The 21,240-nt window shown below is 35.9% G+C and overlaps 1 protein-coding gene across 4 annotated transcripts in view; it reads left to right on the top strand.

Annotated features, from left to right (window-relative positions):
• Positions 1 to 21,187, top strand: part of mid1 (midline 1) — a 38,825-nt gene extending 17,638 nt beyond the window's left edge. For 3 of the 4 annotated variants that reach the window (XM_051906334.1, XM_051906333.1, XM_051906332.1), the window contains exons 3-10: positions 7,699 to 7,794; positions 8,142 to 8,249; positions 9,805 to 9,953; positions 12,550 to 12,677; positions 13,055 to 13,198; positions 15,550 to 15,711; positions 15,867 to 16,074; positions 17,165 to 21,187. In XM_051906334.1, the coding sequence (XP_051762294.1) occupies positions 7,699 to 7,794; positions 8,142 to 8,249; positions 9,805 to 9,953; positions 12,550 to 12,677; positions 13,055 to 13,198; positions 15,550 to 15,711; positions 15,867 to 16,074; positions 17,165 to 17,513 (1,344 nt within the window). In that variant the 3' untranslated portion in view covers positions 17,514 to 21,187. Of the gene's footprint in view, positions 1 to 7,698; positions 7,795 to 8,141; positions 8,250 to 9,804; positions 9,954 to 12,549; positions 12,678 to 13,054; positions 13,199 to 15,549; positions 15,712 to 15,866; positions 16,079 to 17,164 lie in introns of those variants that run through there. The other variant, XM_051906335.1, reaches the window with a different exon arrangement.
• Positions 21,188 to 21,240: the final 53 nt, after the last annotated feature.

Genomic DNA, 21,240 nt, shown 5'->3' with positions numbered 1-21,240 from the left:
ACTATTATTATTATTATTAGTAGTATTTATTTTTATAGCCATATTGACATAATAATAATAACAATAATAATTATTATTTTTACCTTTATTACATATCAACACAGCTATAAAATAATAATGATAACTGTTATTATTATTACTATACCAAAATGGGTGTATACTAATAAAAATAACTTATCATTCTTCTTCTTATTCTTCTTCCTCTTCTTCTTCTTATTATTATATCAATATGGCTATATAATAATTATGATAATAATAATTATTATTTTTATTAGTAGTAATAGTAGTATTTTTATAGCCATATTGACATATTACTATTATTAATAATAATAATAATAATAATAATAATAATAATAATAATTATTATTATTATTATATCAATATGGATATAAATTAATAATAATAATAGTAGTAATAATAATAACTGTTGTTGTTTTTATTATTATTATTATTATTATTATTATTATTATTAAATCCATATGTAAGTTTTATGCATTCATTTCATTATCACCATTTTTGACAAATATAAATTTTTATTAAATCCTAAAACACAGAATCCATAAAAATTAAAACAGAAAACACAGAATTTTTGATAAGATAAAATGCTTTTCCTATTATTGTTAAAATGTCAATACATTATTAAATCATTAAAGTGTTATGATTTCCAATTATTATTATTATTATTATTACAAAATAAAAATGACTAAATAAGCAAACAAAATAAGAAATATTGCTATTGTGATATTTCACTGTAAAAATAATGTAATAATAATTTTATTTTACATTACAGCTGAAGAAATGCGTACAGTAGAATGCCCTTTCCTACAGTAATAATAATAATGCAGTTTATTAAAATGTGTTTTTTAAGGAATATCACAATTTTCTTTTTATCGTTTTATTTTGAACAGGAATCTGTTGCTCTGCACTTTGTGCCAAAAATAAAAGGAATTGTTACATTTACATTTTATTACATTTTTAAGAGATTAATTAAACTGTTTCATTGATTACCACCATTTTTGACAAATACAATGTTGTATTAAATCATAAAACACAGAATTTGACAGATTTTGACTGAGATTGTCGATCTCTTAATATAAAATGGATTATTAGAACTCTAAATTCTGATTGGACGAGCTGCTGTTGTAAAATCTTTCTTCTATATTTATTCCACACAGATCTTCACAGACAGTCGAGGATATTCACCATGAGGTTTTTATAATACCATATTGTCTATTTATGAGTAAAGTAAGGTCTGTGGTTACTAGAAGAGACTTTCATGTTTCATTCTCCAGCATAAATTACAGTCAGACCTCAAAAGTGAATTCTGAAGTCGTGTTTTATAAGAACTCTGATTCGTCAAGCTCATAAACTCACATCTTTACGATTCAAAACTATTATTCTAAAACCATTTTTGACGTATTGGCTCAAAAAATGCTAATTCTTTTCCAGGTTTTATGACTACAATCTCTACAGCTCTATTAATCTGCCAAGTTTCTGTTTTGCTCGCCAACTTCTAGGATAACAAACTATATTTCTTGGCAGAACAGTTTTTAAATATTTATCATTTATCATATATTGTATGCCCACGTTTTATAAAAATAATAATCCCCTCCAGGCTGATATAATCACTTTAACATAAATCATAAAATGTTTCTGAAATGCATAAGTGCATTAGATGGTCGTGACGATGTATATGTTTACATTTGTTATGATTCTCTATATATGTGACCTTTGGCCTGACCTCTATCCCTTCATATCAACACTACACTATTACACAGTGAAGACAATAACCGAATGCAGCAGATCATCTGCCGACCGCGGCGTCCTCTGCCCTTCTGCTGTCTGTCGCTGCTGCGGGCCGTGAATGATTCATGCTGAGGGTCACTGGAGCTGCAGCGTCATGTGACCTATTTTACATGATTTCTGTGCCTGATCATGCTTGTGTTGTGAGGAGAGAAGCGCATGTCCTGTGTTGCATGTGACCGCTTAGATTAGCATGGCTGGATGCACACACACACACACGCGCGCACACACACACACACACACACACACACACACACACACGAAATGCTACATTTAATACTGGAGCATATAGTATTATGTTTTAAATAAATTTTTTTTTTGATGTTTCTGAAAGAGTCTCTTCTGCTCTCAGCGGCTGCATTTATTTGATTAAAAATACAGTAAAAATTGTAATATTGTGAAATATTATTCACATATTTCCACAAAATCCTTGATTCTAGGAAAATACAGAAAAATTTTAATGTTGTGAAATATTTTTACAATATATTTCAACAGAAAGCTGAAGCAGCATAACTGTTTTCAACACTGATAATAATCATAAATGTTTCTTGAGCAGCAAATCAGCATATCAGAATGATTTCTGAAGGATCATGTGACACTGAAGACTGGAGTAATGATGCTGAAAATTCAGCTTTAATCACAGGAATAAATTACACTTTACTATATATTCACATAGAAAACAGCTGATTTACATTGGAATAATATTTCACAATCTTTACTGTATTTTTGATCAGATAAACACAGCTTTGGAGAGCAGAAGAGACTCTTTCAGAAACATTAAGAAATCTCAGTGACCCTTTTGACCAGTAGTGTGTCTCTTAGTAAGCTGTATTTGTGCTCTGAATGGACCCAACTATACACTGAACCCCTTATAAGTGTTGTGTATTCTAATAAATAATAGACAGAGGTTATATTTACTGCTAGAACATTTTAGAAAGCCTAAAGTGGTGTTATAAATCATTCAGACCCTTTACTGAAGACACGCAAACACGTCTGACTCCAGAAAAATACACCATAAATGCTGTTTTCTCTTCTTTGAATGTGTTGCTGAATATAGTTTATATCAAATGCTGCTTTAACATGTGAATTTCCCTCTTGGTGGATAAATAAAGTTTATCGAATCTAATCTAACAATAATATAGATGTTAATTTTATTGAATGGAGCAGCAACACAAACCAAACACATTGTGCAAACGTTCTGTGACCTTCTCACCGGTGGACAATAAGTGGAAAGTAATTGGAAACGGATGAATAAGGGAAGTCAGGCGGTTTCCTCTTGTTGGAAAGTGTGTTTGTTTCTACACCTTTGTCTCGAAGCGCCCCATTCCTTCCTGAGAAAAATCCGATCGTTGGGAATGATTCTGAAGCTCAGACTTTCTGGATCACAGACACTACAGTAATAATTTCCAGCTATCATATTTCACTGGGCTTTGTCAGATGCATATGTCCTTTGAAACCACAGAAAGTTTCTTTTGAAACTGCAGAAAAATCAGCCGAGACTTGATGTTGTTTTTGTGCTCTACTAGAACAGGTTTTCCTGCTTGAATGTTGATTATTTTCCTCATATCCTCCATTGTTCAGCTCCTCTCTTCCCAGTCTGTCAGTAACGCTCTGTTTAGTTCCTGTCTCTATGAAGCCCCTCCTTCTGAAAAGCACAATGTGCTCTGATTGGTCGGCTGGAGCAGTGTGTTGTGATTGGTGTTTGGGCGATTGGGTTGTTTTAACAGCGACTGGGTTGTTTTAACCCAGCGGTTGGGTTTTAACAGCGACTGGGTTGTTTTAACACAGCGGTTGGGTTGTTTTAACAGCGACTGGGTTGTTTTAACAGCGACTGGGTTGTTTTAACCCAGCGGTTGGGTTGTTTTAACAGCGGTTGGGTTGTTTTAACAGCGACTGGGTTGTTTTAACCCAGCGGTTGGGTTGTTTTAACCCAGCGGTTGGGTTGTTTTAACCCAGCGGTTGGGTTGTTTTAAAAGCGACTGGGTTGTTTTAACCCAGCGGTTGGGTTGTTTTAACCCAGCGGTTGGGTTGTTTTAACAGCGACTGGGTTGTTTTAACCCAGCGGTTGGGTTGTTTTAACAGCGGTTGGGTTGTTTTAACCCAGCGGTTGGGTTGTTTTAACAGCGGTTGGGTTGTTTTAAAAGCGACTGGGTTGTTTTAACCCAGCGGTTGGGTTGTTTTAACACAGCGGTTGGGTTGTTTTAACACAGCGGTTGGGTTGTTTTAACCCAGCGGTTGGGTTGTTTTAACAGCGGTTGGGTTGTTTTAAAAGCGACTGGGTTGTTTTAACCCAGCGGTTGGGTTGTTTTAACACAGCGGTTGGGTTGTTTTAACACAGCGGTTGGGTTGTTTTAACACAGCGGTTGGGTTGTTTTAACCCAGCGGTTGGGTTGTTTTAAAAGCGACTGGGTTGTTTTAACCCAGCGGTTGGGTTGTTTTAACACAGCGGTTGGGTTGTTTTAACACAGCGGTTGGGTTGTTTTAACCCAGCGGTTGGGTTGTTTTAACAGCGACTGGGTTGTTTTAACCCAGCGGTTGGGTTGTTTTAACCCAGCGGTTGGGTTGTTTTAACAGCGACTGGGTTGTTTTAACCCAGCGGTTGGGTTGTTTTAACCCAGCGGTTGGGTTGTTTTAAAAGCGACTGGGTTGTTTTAACCGCGACTGGGTTGTTTTAACCCAGCGGTTGGGTTGTTTTAACCCAGCGGTTGGGTTGTTTTAAAAGCGACTGGGTTGTTTTAACCCAGCGGTTGGGTTGTTTTAACCCAGCGGTTGGGTTTTAACAGCGGTTGGGTTGTTTTAACAGCAGTTGGGTTGTTTTAACACAGTGGTTTGGTTAAATGTTTGCCCAACCTGCTGGGTAGTTTTATTTAACTCAACTATTGTTTAAAAATTACTGTATTTCTTGCTTAAAATGAACCCAAAATATGTTGGAAATTAACATTTATTAATAAGTTTAATGAATAATAATTAAACAATAAACATTTACTAAATAGCTTATTAATAAATGTTCATCTTTTGATTATTATTGTTGATTCTAGTAATTATGTGTCTGATTTTTAATTTCCAACCTATTTTAAGCCAGACATACAGTAATTTTTAAAAATAGTTGAGTTCATTAAAACTACCCAGCAGGTTGATCAAACATTTAACCCAACTGCTGGGTTGTTTTTGTGTACTAACTCAACCAGGCCCCGCCCCTTTATTCTGCACGTAAATTATTTAAATGAGGAATATTGTGACAGTGTTTGTTCCCGGAAGAAAACTCAAGACTACAGTGGAGGCGTTTCAGGGAGTTTGCAGAGCGTTTTCATGCTCAGACAGCAACATTACACACTAAAGAAAGATGAAGATGTAATAAAAGCAGAATAGGACCTCTTTAAGATCTCAGAGATTTCTCATCATATAACTAAGCAGCTTTCGTTTTGCTCCGAAATGTCAGTGTTACACATGCTTAATGGATCCCATCTCTCTAATGCCTGCTAACAATAGGAAAGGTTTCTCCACCTTTCTCTGGCTCTTCACACCTCAACATGTATTGCATAAATGATTCAGTTGTTCAGATAAAAGCCTCTATTTTCGTGCAGGCAGAGGCACTTTGAAAATTCTGTGGCCTAAAAAACTTGCTGTAAGTGACGTGAGCCGCTCCATTCAAAGTCATGTGGGATTTTCCTACTTGTTCCTCCATCTTCCCATTATAACGGCGTTTTATTGTTCACTGCTCTGAAGATGAGACGTTGTGTACAGGAGAAATGGCAATGCTACCGTCTCCTGAGGGTAAATCATGCTACACAATGCCATCATGTCTTCTACAAGTATATTATTATCATCAGTGAGGATCATTTACAGTGTTTTGCACATCTACAAATGCTGCTGAACAGGTTTAATCATGTAGAAATTGATGCAGAGGTGACAGAATCAGGGTTGAGGATGCAATTATTTAGAGATTATTTTGATAAAGTTGCAATAAAAGTATTGTAGCCAACATAATAATGCAGAATTTATTGCTTCTGTATTAGAATCAACTTGTCATTTTGTAAAGTGCAAAATCTTGCATTGCATGATTAATTCTGCATGCATATTTCCAAGCGTGCAGGACATGATTATGTCAAATCTATAATTGAATACTTGGTTTCATTTTTGCATTATTGCTCCACTTTACTAGTTGAAGAAGTGCTTCCTCGCTGCAATATTCATGATTGTTCATCATAATCTTTTCACTTTACCAAAATGAAGTGGGTTTGTTTTTCACATTTGGGTTAAAATCCCAAAGATAAACAGAATTAAATGTCATACAGTAAATCAGATCTCCAGCAGAGAATGTGGTTTCCATCTATTTTTAGCGTTGTGCACATTACACATGCTCTCTTTGGTCTCTTGTCATCGTTTGAACTCACCGACCTCGTTTCCTATCTTTACAAATGAACATCTCAAATCTCATATTTTACATGCTTCTGCTGTTTTATTTACTGTTCAGACCTATGAATCAGATGATATTCATATTAAATGCTTCTTCAAAATTAAGATATTTGTAATATTCTGCACTGTTTCTAGGTCGCTAAACAATTAAGCAAATTAGTGACATGCTTCAGATTTACTTCAAATCATGCTGGAGAAAATGATCATCAGATTTACAAAAGTGACACTTTAACAAAGTGATAAAGTATCTTTACTTTGTTTAAATGTTACGTTTATAATGTTACAAAAGATTCTATTTCAAATAAATCAGAATGATTTCTGAAGGATCATGTGACACTGAAGACTGGAGTAATGATGCTGAAAATTCACTTTACTATATATTCACATAGAAAACAGCTGATTTACACTGTAATAATATTTCACTATTTTTACTGTATTTTTGATCAATTAAATGGAGCGTTAGTGAGGTTTAATATGGTTAAAATCTGCCACTGAATGTACTGACAAGCATTTATAGTAAACTAAAATATATGTTAATGTCATTTCTGTTGATGGCGTGTTTAAATATTCACACATTTGCAATACATTCTAAAAAAATAACTGTAAAAAACTAAACAAATTTACACCGTCAAATACCGTTTTCCATTGAAAGAGTAATATACCATAAAAACAGTGCATTCTGGGTAATATTTGTCATTTTAAGTAAAGAGGCCTATAGGCTACTTTCTCGAAAACGAAATATTACCCAGAATGCATTGTAATATACCAAAGTAATATACTGTAAAAAAAAAAAAATGCATTCTGGTAATATTTGTCATTTTCGAGAAAGTAGGCTATTTTCTTGAAAATGACAAATAATATTACCCAGAATGCATTGTTTTTCAGTTTTTTTTTTTTTTACAGTTATTTTTTTTAGAGTGTAATGAAGTTGCAATTTAGTACATTCCAATTATAAATAGGTTAAAATCTAATAACAGCTTTGGCTTACATTTTAAAATCAGATTCTCTGGTTTATTTCAAGTTTATTTGTCAGTCAAATTATGCTGTTTATATCAAATTATAGAAGAATGCACAATAAAAGCGTTTGCATTAGTGGTCTCGGACGTTAAGGCGAAACACAAGCTGCTTCGGGGTTATAGCTCATCAAAATGGACTCGATCTACTTTTTTTTTTTTTTTTTTTAATTCCAAATCCGTGACAGACGCTCTGTTCCCTCCCCCATGAAGAGTCTGAGCGCTGGGGCCCGCGGGCTTCAGCCAGACGCCGTTTGACGTGCTGAGCGACAGATTGGTGCATCGGTGCGCGAGACCCTGCTTCAAACGAAGGAGCAGAAACCGCCACACTGAATTATGGATGTAGGATGTTTGGTAGATGATCACTTTTTCCCTCAATGAGTTAAATTGTGCTGCACTGATGTGAAAGGGCGTTTAAAGCACCTCTTATCTGATGTTGCTGCTTTGCTGTTGTTTTTTTCCTCAGCAAATGTTGGATTCCAACCTCAGCAATTTGATCAAGAGGAACAGCGAGCTGGAAAACCTCATGGGGAAGTTGATCCAGACGTGCCAACATGTGGAGGTAAAGCCGGACAGCTGGATTCATACTTGTGTGCATGACTGTTTAAGCTTCTTATATATTGACTTGATTTTAGTGATTTACTTTAAAAATATGAGAAAGTAAAACAGATAATAAGAGGAAGTCAGGCACTTTCCCCATGTTGTTTTACTTATTTACCAAAGTTTTTATTGTTATTTATCACTTGTAAGCTTGAAAACATGTTTTTATGACAGTAATTCAGAGTTCTGACTCTGATTCTCTGATTGGATGAGCTGTTTATGAAACGTTGATGTCACTGTTATTGTCGTCTTGTGCACGTAACATTAATATTTTTGACATTTCTGCTGATTTGCTTGTTTTGATTTCAGCACAACGCGGCTCATCAGGAGAGCAAACTGACAGAAGAGTGTGACACGCTGATCAACATCGTACAGCAGAGGAGACAAATCATCGGGACCAAAATAAAAGAGGGAAAAGTACGATCATCGACATAATCATCTCATTTGTAAAGAAATTAATGCAAGGACGCATGATCACAAGACATTTATAATGTTACAAAAGATTCTATTTTCAACACTGATAATTATCATAAATGTTTCAAATCATCATATCAGAATGATTTCTGAAGGATCATGTGACACTGAAGACTGGAGTAATGATGCTGAAAATTCAGCTTTGATCACAGGAATAAATTACACTTTAGTATATATTCACATAAAAAACAGCTGATTTACATTGGAATAATATTTCACTGTTTTACTGTATTTTTGATCACATAAATGCAGCTTTGGAGAGCAGAAGAGACTCTTTCATTAAAAAATCTTACCGACCCCAAACTTTTCAACTATGATCGCACCTTTTATTTGCATTAAAATGTTATAGTTACTCATAACTTCACTAATATTCTTTAAGGAATAGTTCAGTGATCACTGTTAAAATCAACATGAAATTCAAAATATTTTTTTTTTTGAAAAATATTTACTTCAATTCAAAATATTTACTTTCTTAATGTATGTTCCTGGTCTGTTTGCCTTCATAATATTTTAGTAAAACTTGCTCTGCCTCTGAAACAGATTATTGTAATTACTTTAAATGATTGTATTATATGTACATTAATATTGCATATATTTTATAGTGTACCTCTTTCTGTATACTTGTAATTCTTAATTATTTACTTTTTATATAAGTTTACACTACTGTTCAAAAGTTTGGGTTTGTCAGTGTTTCTGAAAGAGTCTCTTCTGCTCATCAAGGCTGCATTTATTTGATCAAAAATACAGTAAAATAGTGAAATATTATTCCAATGTAAATCAGCTGTTTTCTATGTGAATATATAGTAAAGTGTAATTTATTCCTGTGATCAAAGCTGAATTTTCAGCATCATTACTCCAGTCTTCAGTGTCACATGATCCTTCAGAAATCATTCTAATATGATGATTTGCTGCTCAAGAAACATTTATGATTATTATCAATGTTGAAAACAGTTCAGATTTTTGTTGAAACTGTCATACATTTTATTTTTCAGGATTCTTTGATGAATAGAAACTTCAAAAGAAACTTTATGTGAAATAGAATCTTTTGTAACATTAAAAATGTCTTTTCTGTAAAGTGTTCTTGCAGAATGAAAGTAAAAATCTTACTGACCCTGAACTTTCAAAGGTTGTGTGGTGTCTCTTGCTCTTTAAGAGCTGCCACTCTAAATTTCGTTGTTCTGTAAATGGGAAGGAACAAAAGGCTTTTAGATTTTCTCTCAGAGGAAACTCTGTTTCCTTCCTTACTGCGTGTCGGTGTCAAAGGCCACTTGTTTATCGCCAAAGTGAGAGGGTTATTTATTCAGACCATGTGATGTTATGGATTTAGTTTTGACGTGTATATTTATGTTTACACATAATATTTGATGCCAAAATGGATGATCATTTGCCTTTTTCACAAGAAAATGAAAGCCATCTTTTAATGTTGGTTTAGCAACGTCTGTGTATCTGAATGCTAATGGCCTGTTTTCCGTCTCATAACATGTTTGTCTGTGTGTAGGTGGTTCGGCTGAGAAAGCTAGCTCAACAGATAGCTAACTGCAAACAGTTTGTGGAGAGATCGTCCTCCCTCATCGCTCAAGCGGATCAGGCTCTGAAAGAGACCGATCACGCTCGATTCCTACAGACTGCAAAGAGCATCTCAGAGAGGTGAGGAAACATGACATAATGCCACTCTGGCTGCAGCGAGACCGGGATAGCTGCAGGTCGGGGTAATGGGCATGTCGAAAGGTACACAGTAGGTGTTCGACTTGAAGCGGCGCTGCGCAGAACGATCTGTGTATGACATCAAAGTACTGCAAGAGCGATTAGAGAGCAGTTAGTGGCCAACGATCGTTCTGCAGCGCTGCTTCAAGATGAACACACCTACTGCTACAACAGAAACTAACCTCTAACTCTTTCCCACTCCCTAACAGCCAGCTTTCAACAACAATTGTAAAGACCTTTCAGCATACCCACTAACTTTGTGCAAGCCCCCAACCTTTCGGCACGGCCACTAACTTTCAGGACACTCTCTACCTTTCGACACGCCCCCTACCTTTCAGGCACGCCCACTACATTTGAGCGCAACCCCTACCTTTCGAAACGCCCACTATCTTTTGGTAGGCATACTACATTTGGGCACGCCCAGTACATTTGGGCACGCCCAGTACATTTGGGCACGCCCACTACTTTTGGGCACGCCCCTACCGTTTAGCATGCCCACTACCTTTCGACATGACCGAACTTTGGTCACGTTCACTACCTTTGGACACTCCCCCTACCTTTCGACTCGCCCCCTACCTTTTGACACGCCTCTCCCTTTTGATACGCCCCCTACCTTTCGGCACACCCCTTACCTTTTGACTTGCCCTCTACTTTTTCAGTTGAAAGTTAGGAGGCATATCAAAAGGTAGGGGACCTTTTGATATGCCCCCTAACTTTCGACTCGCACCCTACCTTTCGACATGCCCCCTACCTTTCAACATGCCCCCTACTTTTTCAGTCGAAAGTTAGGGGGCATATCAAAAGGTAGGGGACCTTTTGATATGCCCCCTAACTTTCGACTCGCACCCTACCTTTCGACATGCCCCCTACTATTCAGCACACCCCCTACCTTTTGATACATCCCCTACCTTTCGACTCGCCCCCTACCTTTCGACTCGCTCCCTACCTTTCGACATGCCCCCTGCCTTTCGACTCGCCCCTTACCTTTTGATATGCCCCCTACCTTTCGACTTACCCCCTAACTTTCGACATGCCCCCTACCTTTCCACTCATCCCCTACCTTTCGACTCGCCCCCTACCTTTTGATATGTCCCCTACCTTTCAACTCGCCCCCTACCTTTCAACTCGCTCCCTACATTTTGATATGCCCCCTACCTTTCCGCTCGCCCCCTACCTTTCGACATGCCCCCTACCTTTCGACTCGCTCCCTACCTTTCAACATGCCCCCTACTTTTTCAGTCGAAAGTTAGGGGGCATATCAAAAAGTAGGGGACCTTTTGATATGCCCCCTGCCTTTCAACTCGCTCCCTACATTTTGATATGCCCCCTACCTTTCCGCTCGCCCCCTACCTTTCGACATGCCCCCTACCTTTCGACTCGCTCCCTACCTTTCAACATGCCCCCTACTTTTTCAGTCGAAAGTTAGGGGGCATATCAAAAGGTAGGGGACCTTTTGATATGCCCCCTAACTTTCGACTCGCACCCTACCTTTCGACATGCCCCCTACTATTCAGCACACCCCCTACCTTTTGATACATCCCCTACCTTTCGACTCGCCCCCTACCTTTCGACTCGCTCCCTACCTTTCGACATGCCCCCTACTATTCAGCACACCCCCTACCTTTTGATACATCCCCTACCTTTCGACTCGCCCCCTACCTTTCGACTCGCTCCCTACCTTTCGACATGCCCCCTGCCTTTCGACTCGCCCCTTACCTTTTGATATGCCCCCTACCTTTCGACTTACCCCCTAACTTTCGACATGCCCCCTACCTTTCCACTCATCCCCTACCTTTCGACTCGCCCCCTACCTTTTGATATGTCCCCTACCTTTCAACTCGCTCCCTACATTTTGATATGCCCCCTACCTTTCCGCTCGCCCCCTACCTTTCGACATGCCCCCTACCTTTCGACTCGCTCCCTACCTTTCAACATGCCCCCTACTTTTTCAGTCGAAAGTTAGGGGGCATATCAAAAGGTAGGGGACCTTTTGATATGCCCCCTAACTTTCGACTCGCACCCTACCTTTCGACATGCCCCCTACTATTCAGCACACCCCCTACCTTTTGATACATCCCCTACCTTTCGACTCGCCCCCTACCTTTCGACTCGCTCCCTACCTTTCGACATGCCCCCTACTATTCAGCACACCCCCTACCTTTTGATACATCCCCTACCTTTCGACTCGCCCCCTACCTTTCGACTCGCTCCCTACCTTTCGACATGCCCCCTGCCTTTCGACTCGCCCCTTACCTTTTGATATGCCCCCTACCTTTCGACTTACCCCCTAACTTTCGACATGCCCCCTACCTTTCCACTCGTCCCCTACCTTTTGATATGCCCCCTACCTTTCGACTCGCCCCCTACCTTTTGATATGCCCCCTACCTTTCAGCATGGCCATTACTCCAACCTGCAGATATCCACACTTGGCTTCATAACTAGTGCAAAAGTTACAGCGGAAGCAAATAAATAAGATTATACATCAAACTGTGGCCTCTATTAGTTAGTCTTAACCTATTTCATGTTATATAATTACAGAGTCTCAATGGCAACAGCGTCCTCACAGGTCCTGATTCCAGAGATCAACCTGAATGACGCGTTTGACGCATTCGCACTGGACTTTTCCAGAGAGAAGAAGATGCTGGAAGGTCTGGATTATCTCACAGGTTGGTTCAATGCTTGGTTTGTAAAATCATGCAGCTAATATATAAAAGTGTAATAATATATCTATTTCTATTGTTCTATTATACATATTCAAGTTTAATGGTGTCGTGCAGAAACAGTTTGAAGATAATTTCTTGCTTATTAAGTGAAACTACTTTAGCTATCTGAGTTGTGACTCCAGCTTAATGTTTGTTTAACATTGCATGTTACTGTATGTACAGTAAATAATGTCAAGCGTATGCTTCTAGCCTTTTGCGTGCAGTGTGAATAATGCAACCTGTTAATACAGGCGGTGACATGAATACTGACACACTGCATATGTGAGATGTGTGACATAAGACACATAAAAATCTTTCTGAAATGTGTTGTTTTGTCACAGCTCCGAACGCTCCCACCATCCGCGAGGAGCTTTGCACGGCATCTCACGACACCATCACAGTCCACTGGACATCAGAGGATGAATTCAGTGTGGTTTCATATGAACTCCAGTATACCATCTCCACCGGCCAGGCTAATGTCGTCAGTAAGTAAACCGAGCGAGAAGTCAACAGAAACTCAAACTCGGCCCATATGAGCCGTCTGTAATATACAGGTCGACCGTATCCGTCTCTAATGCCATTATCTGAAAAAACAGAAATCGAATCATCTCGCGCTGTGATTTTATTATAAATCCAGCACTTCATAAAGCACTGCAGGGGATGTGATGGTATTATGACACAAAAGCAAACAGAATTCAGCCAGAAATGTGTCTTTGAGTTTTGTATCTGTGTAGATGTGTGGATTAGACAGAAAGTAGAGCAGATTATAATGTACAATATGAGTCGAGAATAGCCTGAAGAGACGAGTCCGCCGCAGACAGAAAAGCTTACTGAGTGAATAAGGTCACGGCGTACTTAAAGAGCAACCGCTGGTGTCAGGCAGATCTGAGGACGGATGTAAAACACAGAACCAAAGCACGCGAAACACGTGATGCATCTCGTAAATTTAGATGGCTGCCATTATGATCGTCAGAGCTGTCTCTCTGCTTTTATCACGCTGAGCAGCTACTCCAGACACTTCCCTCGTCTGTCTGAAATAAAGTGATTTTATTCACAAATATCATGTGTGTGAATTGATCTGAATTTTATTTGTAGTATATATAAATGTAAACGTCAGTGCCGCCCAGATTTTGTGATCTTGCAATCGATGCATGATTTGTATCAGGTTGCAATTCCAAAATGTTGCCACAAAATTTATATATATATATATATATATATATATATATATATATACATATATTAAAATAGATTAAATATAATTAATATACACAAGTATAAATGTAATGTATAAAATATTTAATCTAATTTAAAATATATTTTAATGTATAATATATATATTTTTTGTGCTATAATATATATAATATGTGTGTGCGTATGTAATATATATAATAATATAAGCCGTTAATATAAATATTTTATTATTAATATATAATATTAATATATTATTTATTACACAAAGAATATATATTAAAAAATAATATTAAATTGTATTAAATTATATATATATATATATATATATATATATATATATATATATTATAAAAACTAATATTAAATTATATTACATTATATAATTATTTAATATTATATTATATTTATATTAAATTATATATATATATATATATATATATAATATTAATTATATGATATATTAAAAAATAATATTAAAAAGTGTGTATATGTATGTGTGTATATATATATATATATATATATATATATATATATATATATTTTATTACACAAAAAAGAATATATATTTAAAAAATATTAAATTGTATTAAATTATATTACATTATATAATTATTATTTAATATATATATATATATAATTTTTTATTACACAGAATATATATTAAAAAATCATATTAAATTGTATTAAATTATATATAATAAAAACTAATATTAAATTATATTACATTATATAATTATTTAATATTATATTATATTTATATTAAATTATTTATATATATAATATTAATTATATGATATATTAAAAAATAATATTAAAAAAGTGTGTATATGTATGTGTGTAATATATATATATATATATATATATATATAATTTTATTACACAAAAAAGAATATATATTAAAAAAATATTAAATTGTATTAAATTATATTACATTATATAATTATTATTTTATATATATATATATATATATATATATATATATATATATATATTTTTTTTTTTTTTTTTTTTATTACACAAAGAATATATATTAAAAAATAATATTCAATTGTATTAAATTATATAATTATTTAATATTAAATAACATATATAAATTTTGTTTGTGGAATACAAAAATGTATATATCTGATTGGGCGAATATTTGCCTGTCATCATCATCATCAAACACAATTCTGTATTTTCATTAAAGCAGAATTATGAATATTTCTATGCTGTGGTCACTATTGACTTGAACACAATGTATTTCAGTGATTATGCACACTTACAATTAATTGTATTCTTATGGTCACTAATGCTAATTACAAAAATACATAATGATTATTGGTGTGTTTTCACTGCAAAACAACACAAGAAATGCCACAAATATCACTGCAATTTTTGAGAAAAACCACATTATATTCATTCATTTTGGGCTGCAAAAGTCTGAAAAAAGTCTTGTGAAATCCTGCTGGGACTGAGTTACTCATTAAAATTATGTTTTGTTTCTAACCATACATATATGTAGTTGCAGCAATACTAAAACGAAGTCTGAAATTATTTTAATTTTCTAAAATAGCACATGCAAAACTGATTTTAATAGCTGCATATGAACTTTTGTTTATTTCAATATATGGTCCAAATGTTTAAAGTGTCTTTGCTGTTTCAGGTCTGTGTAACTCGATGGACAGCTGGATGATCGTGCCCAACATAAAGCAGAACCACTACACCGTTCACGGCCTGCAGAGCGGAACCAGGTACATCTTCATCGTGAAGGCCATGAATCAGGCCGGGAGCCGCAGCAGTCCGCCGGGAAAACTCAAGACAAACAGTGAGTTCACACCTCTATTATGAGATCCACTGAAGTGTTTTCTTTAAGTTTAGTGTCTTTGAGCTCATAGTTAAATACTTCAGGATGTCCTGAATGTTCCAGAAGTCACTGTCACTGGCCACAGATGCAGTAACGGCATTGTTGTTGAATCGCAGGTCAGCCGTTTAAGCTTGACCCCAAGTCGGCCCACAGGAAGTTAAAGGTCTCGCATGACAATCTGACGGTGGAGCGGGACGAAGCCTCGTCCATGAAGAGCCACGCTCAGGACCGCTTCGGCGGCACGGGGAACTACGGCGTCACAGGGAATGTGTACATCGACAGCGGGCGGCACTACTGGGAGGTTCTGATCGGAGGGAGCACATGGTAAAACACACACACACACACACACCGGGCCAGCGAAGATTTACACTCTTTCATTGGCCATTTGCTGACACTTAAAGTCTATAATGTACATTATAATGCATGAAATCTCTTCATAAATAAAGCTAAAATGCATTATAATATCTGCAGATTACATCTGAAATTGGTTGTTTGTCGTGTTTTAATACATTATACTTTCTAAAGGTGTAATGATTAATAGATAAGAATCATAATGTATTATAACTGTTATTCATGAGATCAAACAATGCATTATAAGGTGCATAATTAATGCATTCATAATACTTTATAATGCATCATATATAAAGGCAAAGTGTTTGCATTGCTTCCTTGTCTAATTAAAATTCACTGATATTATGATGATGTAATGTCACATGACAATATATTGGAATAGAGCCAAAAGTGTACTAAAATTTTAGTATTATTTATGTACTTTTATAGTATTTATTACTATTTTAGATTAGCTTTTATTTGTATATTTTTCAGTTTTGGTAATTTTGTTGTGCTTTTGTCTTTTTTTTTTTTTTTCACATTTCTTTTTAGCTTAATTTTTATTTCCATTTTAGTAATTTTATGTGCTTTTGCAATTTTTTTTTCTTTTTTTCTTTTACATTTGTTTTCAGCTTAATTTTTATCACACATCTGAACTTTAATGGTTGTAGTTCACAAACACTTTAAAAATGTTAGTCTAACCCTTTAAACCTTAAAGTGTCTAACCAAGTCGTGTTACAAATTTAAAGTATATAAATTGAGCCGCTAAAATGATTTTAAGTACCATTTTCATGATAATGCAATGTCAAATTTTAAAACGTTTTTCACAGGCTGAATTTTGTGTTTAAGCTTTCCAATGAAACCTAATTTATAATGTAAATATGTGATAGGGAAAAAGGCATGATATATGGTGACACTGACAGTTAACAGGCTATATTATAATAATATTTCACTGTTTTTACTGTATTTTTGATCAGCCTTGCAGTCTTTCAGAAACATTATAAAGTCGTAATTGTTCCAAACTGTAACTGTTCTAATATAATAACCGAAGGCTGCTGTATTGATGCTCTGTAATTCCCTCCAGGTTTGCCATTGGCATCGCTTATAAATCTGCTCCCAAACACAGCTGGGTCGGTAAGGACTCGGCGTCGTGGGTCTTGAGCCGCTGCAACACCTCGTGGGCCGTGCGTCACAACAGTAAAGAGTTTCCCATCGAACCGTCCCCTCACATGCGGCGTCTGGGCGTCCTGCTGGACTACGACTCCGGCTCTCTGGCGTTCTACGACGGCGCGGGAACACAACACCTCTACACCTTCGACATCGCCTTCTCACAGCCCATCTGCCCCGTCTTCAGCGTGTGGAACAAGTGCTTGACCGTCCTGACGGGGCTGCCTATTCCTGACCACTTAGAGATCAGTGACCCGCACGACTGAAGCCATTACACCTGCTGTTAACATGCATCTCAGATGAAGGGTTGTGTACCAGAACCAACTCAACATATGCCGCTGTCATACCGAAAATACATACTTTACAGTTCTGCTTTATACACAATTTCACATCTTCAGTACACACATTTCAGTCAATTTATGCAATGTGTCAAACCTTTAAACCACCGGAGAATAATCAGTCCGCGGAAAGAGTTTACAAGTAGCCCAATTCTGCTGGAAAACCATGAACTTGGCAGATTTAAAGGGATATTTCACATCAAAATGAAGATTCTGTCATCATTTCCTCACCCTCATGTCGTTCCAAACCGTAAGACTTTCCTTCATTTTTGAAACACAAATGAAGATATTTTAATGAAGTCTGAGAAATCTCTGATGTTTCAGATGGTAAAATAAATCCATATGAATGGATATGGATTTCAGAGACTTGGATTAAACCGCTCTAAACATATGGATTTATTTTACCGTCTCTTTATGAATGTTTGGAAGCGAGTTTTGTGTGAACAGACTTTCAGTGGAGGGACAGAAATCTGTCAGATTTCATTAAAATATCTTCATTTGTGTTTTGAAGATGAAGGAAAGTCTTACAGGTTTGGAACGACATGAGGGCGAATAAACGATGGCAGAATTATCATTTTTGGGTGAACTTACACTTCAAGGCAGGACACTACAGGCAAATATATTGTTTTTTATTTTCATGCACTGCTCAATTTCAAGATTTTGGGCTATTTTGGCTTTTTATAATGTTTTTTTTTTTTCAGACTAGTGTAAAAACTTCCAAAATGCACTTTTAAGTGTTTATTTTATTGCACTTTATCTGTTTGCGTCTGTAAGTTTCATTTTCAACACATATTTGCGTCAGAAATCTCCACTTCAGCAGCTTTACATTCACCAAACTTTACAGTTTTATTCATATATATATTCTAAAGGTTTGTTCATATATCATTTACTTAGAACGTTTCATTCCTGAAAACATGATGAAAATACTTTTTTTTTTTTTCTGTCTGTTGACTGTATTTTCTGGTTTATGGAGTGATGAAGAGAATCCTCTCTGTAAAAACCTGCAATATGTCAGCAAAATCAAACAGGAATGACGAATCTTGCTTTATCCAGTGTTCAGATTTCTGCTCTGGAAATGTATGCAAATGAGTGCATATTTGATTAGATAATGCCTCATTTGCATATTGCATAACATTTCAGAAAATATTTGCAGTTCTTAATATAATCAATCAAGTGAGCGAGTACGATGATATATTTTACTAACGTGATCATTTGAGATGGATGTTAATACAGGGTAAACCAGGCTCCTGCAGAACTGGACTAGAATCTCTGTTTGCCTGTAAGAAAAGTCCACAACACTATTCCTGTTTCACCTAATAATAATCGCTTGACCTACATTCCATAATTAAGCACCTTGAATCGTAATAGTTGTCGTCCGAGCAGAATTATTTATGACTCTTCTGTCTCCTGCACCTTGAGTCACTTTATTTACTCATTCTTTAGGGTTTTAGTGTCTGTGTAAGATTGTGTGCGAACACCAAATTCATGAGATGGAATCAGCGCTGACACATGATTTACTGTTGTGATCCTGCTCCTGTGTGACTGACTGGTGCTCTTCTCGGCTGTGTTCGGAATGGAATACTAGCTTACTGCGTTCTGAATACTGTAAGGTATACTCTGTTAGCTGGGAAATAAAGTTATTTTACATTTTATTTCTTAATCTATATGTAGAATTCAGAAAGCTTTGTTATTAGCGACACTGGTGGCCGTTAAGTGAACTGCAGCAGCAACTTACTGCTCGTGCGCACATGACGTACAAGAGACTGAACGTGATTCAAGGCCCGATATACTCAGTCTTTATGGAAGCTTGTTTTCGCCACTGAATAAAAAATGATATAAACTCGCAATTTTGACTTTTTTCTCTGAATTGCATGATAAACTCGCAATTTTGACTTTATGTCTGAATTGCGCGATATAAACTCACAATTTTGACTTTTTTCTCTGAATTGTGTGAAACTCACAATTTTGACTTTTTGTCTGAATTGCGCAATATAAACTCACAATTTTGACTTTTTTCTCTGAATTGCACAATATAAACTTGCAATTTTGACTTTTCTCTGAATTGCGCGATATAAACTCACAATTTTGACTTTTCTCTGAATTGCGCAATATAAACTCGCAATTTTGACTTTTTGTCTGAATTGCGCGATATAAACTCACAATTTTGACTTTTTGTCTGAATTGCGCAATATAAACTCACAATTTTGACTTTTCTCTGAATTGCGCGATATAAACTCGCAATTTTGACTCTTTTCTCTGAATTGCACGATATAAACTCACAATTTTTACTTTTCTCTGAATTGCGTGTTTAAATCAGGCAATTCTGACTTCGTAACTTACAATTCTGACTTTATATCATGCAATTGCGAGAAAAGAAGTCAGAATTGTGAGAAAAAAGTCAGAATTGTGAGATATAAATTCTCGCAATTTTGATTTTATTTCTTGCAATTGTTAGTTTATAACTCGCAATTCTGACTTTATTTCGCAATTGTGAGAAAGAAAAAGTAATTATCTTTTTTATTTTTTATTCGGTGGTGGAAACAAGCTTCCATACCTTTTCATTCTTCACTTAGAAGTAACAAGTTGTAAATACCTTTACTGTTGACGAACATCCCGACGCCGTCACGCTGCTGAGAGCGACGGTTAGATGAATATGTAAATCTGTGCTGCGCGCTTTCCTCTCAATAACAAAATAAACACAACAAAACTTACAGAAAGCAGCAGTTAAGAAGCATCTGGATATGTTTGCACCAGCTCTGCGATTCACCGACTTAATGTCGATAGATGAGGTAATTAAAATTACACTGTTATAATTATAAAGTATATAGGCTATTTGAGACAGATCTGGCTATGTAACCGTTTGATTTTCCCGGCAGAAACGACCCGAGTCCTTCACATACAAATCAGTCTACAGGCTTTCATAGACAACCTAGAAACAAGGTTTTTAGGTTTCCTACAAGCTGTTCACACATTGGCAATAAAGTGATTAATATGTGAACAGTTCTGACATATAACTTTTGCCAGTCTTATTAAACACTGCAGAAGTAGTACAGTAGTACAGTAGTATGCTATTCCGAACAGAGCCATATTGTACGTGCACTTTTTCTATGTATCTGACCTTTACCCTGTAACTCTGCAAGAAAACTGTGACGTTTCATTTGATTAATTTAATTTTCAGGATTGTTTTGGTCCCGCTTCGTTGGCATATTTCTCATATGAAAGAAGTATGGATATATCCTGAAATGAGTTTATAGTCAAGTAATTATTTAACTTTGATGTTTTCATCGTCACACAGAGGTTTGTGTTGGATAGTCCGACCGGAAGCACAAAGGGATGCTAGTTAAATGTTTTCAGTCACGATCAGTTTATGACTTCTGTTAGAAATGTCTTATTGCAGATTGATTAGCACCTACTGCACTTCGCATGATTTGATTTGATTCACTTTTCTTTTCTTTTTTTGCCCTTTTCTGGAAATGCTTCTAAAATCTGGTTCAATGTACAGTGTTACAGTTATATTTTGTATTTCAGATCATTTTTTTCTGAATTAAAAAAAATTGTGAAAAATGTTTTGCCCTGGAATAATAAAATAGTTTGTCCCATTATCAGTGTGAATGCCTCTAAATATTAAATATGACTCTCCAAAATATTCAGATAT

The sequence above is a fragment of the Ctenopharyngodon idella genome, chromosome 9, assembly GCF_019924925.1.
Source record: "Ctenopharyngodon idella isolate HZGC_01 chromosome 9, HZGC01, whole genome shotgun sequence".
Classification (NCBI taxonomy): Eukaryota; Metazoa; Chordata; class Actinopteri; order Cypriniformes; family Xenocyprididae; genus Ctenopharyngodon; species Ctenopharyngodon idella.
The sequence above is the reverse complement of the archived record's forward strand: the minus strand, read 5'-3'. Positions and strand labels throughout refer to the sequence as shown.